This window comes from Oncorhynchus keta, chromosome 34 (assembly GCF_023373465.1).
Source record: "Oncorhynchus keta strain PuntledgeMale-10-30-2019 chromosome 34, Oket_V2, whole genome shotgun sequence".
Classification (NCBI taxonomy): Eukaryota; Metazoa; Chordata; class Actinopteri; order Salmoniformes; family Salmonidae; genus Oncorhynchus; species Oncorhynchus keta.
The window spans coordinates 53930289-53934927 of record NC_068454.1 but is presented as its reverse complement, the minus strand read 5'-3'; the positions used below and the strand labels follow the sequence as shown (position 1 = coordinate 53934927).

The following is a 4639-nucleotide window of genomic DNA, read 5'->3' as shown; positions in this document are numbered from 1 at the left end:
ACCCCGTGTAAGCTCAGTTGGTAGGGCATTGCACTTGCAATGCCAGGGTTCTGGATTCAATTCCCACTGGGGACCAGTACAAACAAATGTGAAAATGTATGCAGTCACTACTGTAAATTGCTATGGGATAAGACTGTCTGCTAAAAATCTAATCCAACTAGGCTAGGTTGTCTGATGTTAAAAGGTACTTAGGACACGTGTCAAGTAATGCATTGAGTTGAAGAGTTTCTGTTTCACCTTCAGTCTGCTACTGGACAGTTACATGACCAGTACATGTATGTTGTATTACTGTACCATGCGTTAGCCATAACTGTGCAATTGTCACAAAAGAAGGTGCTCTTCTCCTTACAGTAACAAGAGTCTCACCATGTTGCTGTAATTCTTGGGGTGTATATTTTATTCCATTACCGTATATGCATGATCGAACAGTAGAGTGGAAAACACATGACGATTATAATTAATAGCCAACAACATGAATTTGCCCCTCAAAATGACAACATGAATTTGCCCCACAAAATGACAACATGAATGAGCTGTTTCTAGTGATATCCAGCACGCATATTTCCCCTCGAGGCAAGCACTTGTGATTGTGAATAAAGGCTTTTGAAAGAATTGAAATCATGGAACCATTTTCAAGGTAACAAGACCCCTTTGACGCCTCTTGACTCAAAGGCTACAGTAGTAGGCCGACAACACAGAGACGGTCGCAAATGACAGTGGTGATGTGTCTCACTTCACCATGGAGAAAGTCATTCTCAACCAACAGTTCTATGAACTGAATAGAACATTTCCTGTTTTTGTTGCACCCATCGTTTCTGGTTTGTTGAAAGAAACAGATCCCTTTTCCAGTAACATTTTAAAGGCATATCTGAGACTCCTCGTGGGAATACAATACGGTTTAGAGTGTCGTAGGATGTACGTCCATTAGCAGCCTATAATAAAAACATTGGTAGCGTAGGCCTAGCCTATAAATAAAAGCCTATTTCTCTTAAAGATTCATTACATTGTTATATTGTGATCCAGTGAGTTCTCGTGTTGCGTGATCATTCAAGTATGATAATTGCATATACTGCGGTTACAGTACATTAGAAGTAGGTTATTTGACGTGTACAGTGCAACACAGTGGAGTACAATACAGTGGAGTACAATACAGTGCAGTACAATACAGTGCAGTACAACACAGTGCAGTACAATACAGTGCAGTACAACACAGTGCAGTACAATACAGTGCAGTACAACACAGTGCAGTACAATACAGTGCAGTACAACACAGTGCAGTACAATACAGTGCAGTACAACACAGTGCAGTACAATACAGTGCAGTACAACACAGTGCAGTACAATACAGTGCAGTACAACACAGTGCAGTACAATACAGGGCAGGACAGCTTTATAAACTGGGGCAAGTCTTTCATGTGTGATTATGTGCCCCCCCCTCCGTACACACACAGATACACACACACAGGGAGAAACCACAGTGAGAATTAGGCTCACCCGCATTGAGGAAGTAAAAAAGGCCATTGGATGTTAGCATGTGCACCACTGAGCAGATTTTGACATATCAGATTTGATATAGTGCACTAGACTAGGCTAATACATCTCACTTTCTAAACTCATGGGACAGACATTTTTCCCTCTAAAATGCGTGTGTGCATCACATTACTAACTGTCGGGCACTTTCACATAAAAAATGGATCACCTTAATAATAAATGAAACCTCTCAGAGATTGCATTTATGAAACAATGTGACCCAGCATTTCCCATTTCCAAAAACAAGTAAAAAAAAAAAAAAAAGTAATGTTTTTATTTTTTATTTTTGTTGTCATGCTTATTCATTCTGCTTAAATAGGCCTATACCTTGCACGTCCATTAAATGATATGGAGATGATACTGTAAGACAATGTATACTTCATAATCTTGGATATTAAAACAAATGAACATTTTACAAGTTATGCTAATGTACTGTAGGTAGACCGACTGATGCGTTCCGGTTGCACGCTTTGGGTCTGGAGAACCTACATCATACATTATTGTGTTGGCCTGGCTTAGTAACACAAGACCAAGTATTTTGTCAACCGGATATCATTTTAATTCAAGGTCTCGTCTATATCTTCCTTCATAGACAGGTGTGCGGACGATCGACTAGGGCTAGACCTCGTTTTTAAAATGATGGAGCCATATAGTTTCGCTGAGTGCTTGGAATATGCAAAGGCCTTTCTCCTGTACATCTCTCCCTGCCACATAGATATCATTAGCAGAGTGGACAGCACTACCCCGCCCAGAGTCAGTAGACAAAGCCCTGCTATCACGCACCTATCCAGGTGTGCCCCTACCCTGGCACTTTCGATTTCCAGCCTCTCCATCTCCCTCGCGGACACGCTCTCCGGGTCCACGTTGACCTCGCGAGGGACTGCATAGGATATAATCACTAACGAGATCCCAGTGACTAGGAAAGTGACTGCGCTTATAAAACCGTAATCTACAGATGCCCCCGAACTTTCTGATGCGAGATCATCATCTGACATTAGGGAGAGCTCATGCAACCCTTCGGGCCGAATGTCGCTCGCAGAGTCATTAGGCCTACACCAGGATTTGTGGATACTTTCCCCACTTTTCCCAGGGCTTGGCAGGCGCAAATTCACATTCTCGTCGACAAAGGTGAAAGATGTCTCTGATTCCTCTTCGCAGCACACTCTGACCTTCTCCACCGCAGGGTGACCGTGTTTAAAATGCGGACGTCCGTTAAGGGGAACCGTCCTTGGTGCTGAATTACACAGTCCTTTGCAGCCCGGAGCTGAGATAGAGAGCGCCCCTCCGGCTGAACTGCTCGCTTTACGAACATGAACCGGATTGGAAGCCCAGTCAAGGACGCGGGGAGGATCGGGTTGTCTGCCTTTTCCTTCCTTATCTATATAAAGCAGCTCTACAGAAGCCATTCGATTCTTTCCGCTGGTTCACTTCAGTTATTTCCCCACGGCGTTCTGAGTCCGCAGCATCCCTGATGAGAAATAATTGACAAATCAGATGTCACATAGGGCCTGATTATTAAAAACTATCAAATTATTGCATTGGGGAAAACAGCAGCCACCTGTGCGTAATGTGTGGCGCTTCAAGCGCATTATGGGCAAGTATGCTCATGATGTTATCAGAAATACTTAGCCTAAAAATGTACAATTGTTTGGGTTTAAGTAATTTGCTCCATCTATACAAAGCGATTAAAGTGACAGATTAGCAGTATCCAATTAGTGTGCAATCCCCTTCAACCCGATTATCTGTAGTTATTTTTCAAACATAATGTATATCATAGTATGGAAGAACACACATACCGAGTCATGAGAAGTGTACATAACTGTATCGTAGGGCACATACATTTTCCAATAATGGGCTGTTATTGAGATAAATCATTTCAGTAGGCTGCTCTGTGCGGGAAAGGGGATGAGGTTTGGAGTAGATAAAAGGCTTTCCACGCCATGCAATATGCTCTTATTCACAACATCGCTGTGAAATGTTGAAGATTAATCAAATAACGTGATAGTTTTTGCGATGCGTATTTGGAGCACGCACAGCCTTTTCCCTATAGCCACAGTGCATTTGCTTAGTGAGCTCAGCTAATATAAACTACTGTATTTCAGGCAATAAATAATATAAAAGCACTTACTTCTTTAGAATTCATTCTTCATCATGCCAGAATACTTTGCATAGAGGAATAATAATAGATCGATGACTAAATGCCTTTAACGAAACTGAAAACGTAGCCTCGAGTCCTCGTCTGCTTGGGAGGAAAGATTTTCGCTGTAGTCCCTCCCTCCCACGCAAGGTTTAAGCTGCCTCGCTATGGTGCTGAAATGAGCTGGCTACCCCCGGTACCCTTGAGCAGATGCAGATTACTTCGGTGTGCATTCAAATAAACACACACCAGAGAGGATTTAATTCTCATGGACCTCTGCATTTGAAGTCAATATGGACTTAAACATTTTGCCCCTAAAGTATCAACCTTATGGATATTCGATATCGTTTATTTGATCAAATGTCAATTAACGTTACTAGAGCTGTGCTAATAATCTTCTCCAGATGTATACTTGGTGTAGATGCTTGGTTGCATCAAGTGAAAACATGCACAGGCCTAAAAACCAATAGCCGGTTTACAGTGGTCAACTGATCCACATGGGAGAAAGGGAAAGGGGGCACCTAGTCAATTGTACAACTGAATGCATTCAACTGAAATGTGTCTTCCACAATTAACCCAACCCCTCTGAATCAGAGAGGTGTGTGTGTGTGTGTGTGTGGGGGGGCTTAATCGACATCCACGTCATCCGCGCCAGGGGAGCAGTAGTTGTTGGGGGTTAACTGCCTTGCTCAGGGGCAGAATGACAGATTTTCACATTGTCGGCTCTGGGATTCTCGATCCAGTAACCTTTCGGTTATTGGCCCAACAATCTGTGTGCCCTGGCCCCATGGAAGATTAGTGGTCACTATGTCAAAGGCATAATTTAATCCATGTTTAATCTAGCGAGCGAGCCCTGAAAATATTAGTACATGTCATCCTCATCTTTGTAAAGCTTTAAAGCAATCCGAAAGATACAGTACAATGATCTTTCTGAATGGCAACACTTTGCATTTCAATTGATGCCATTGTCAC

At 42.6% G+C, this 4639-nt stretch overlaps 1 protein-coding gene across 1 annotated transcript; it reads right to left on the bottom strand.

Annotated features, from left to right (window-relative positions):
* Positions 1 to 392: 392 nt before the first annotated feature.
* Positions 393 to 3806, bottom strand: LOC118366523 (transmembrane protein 74). Its single transcript, XM_035749142.2, has 2 exons — positions 3659 to 3806; positions 393 to 2998 (listed from the first exon to the last, which is right to left on the bottom strand). The coding sequence occupies exon 2, from the start codon at positions 2934 to 2936 to the stop codon at positions 2088 to 2090; it is 849 nt and encodes a 282-aa protein (XP_035605035.1). The 5' UTR covers positions 2937 to 2998; positions 3659 to 3806; the 3' UTR covers positions 393 to 2087.
* Positions 3807 to 4639: the final 833 nt, after the last annotated feature.

What these genes read in the sequence shown, in the direction of transcription:
- LOC118366523 (XM_035749142.2), bottom strand. Translation starts at nt 2,936, where the DNA reads ATGGCTTCTGTAGAGCTGCTTTATATAGATAAGGAAGGAAAAGGCAGA.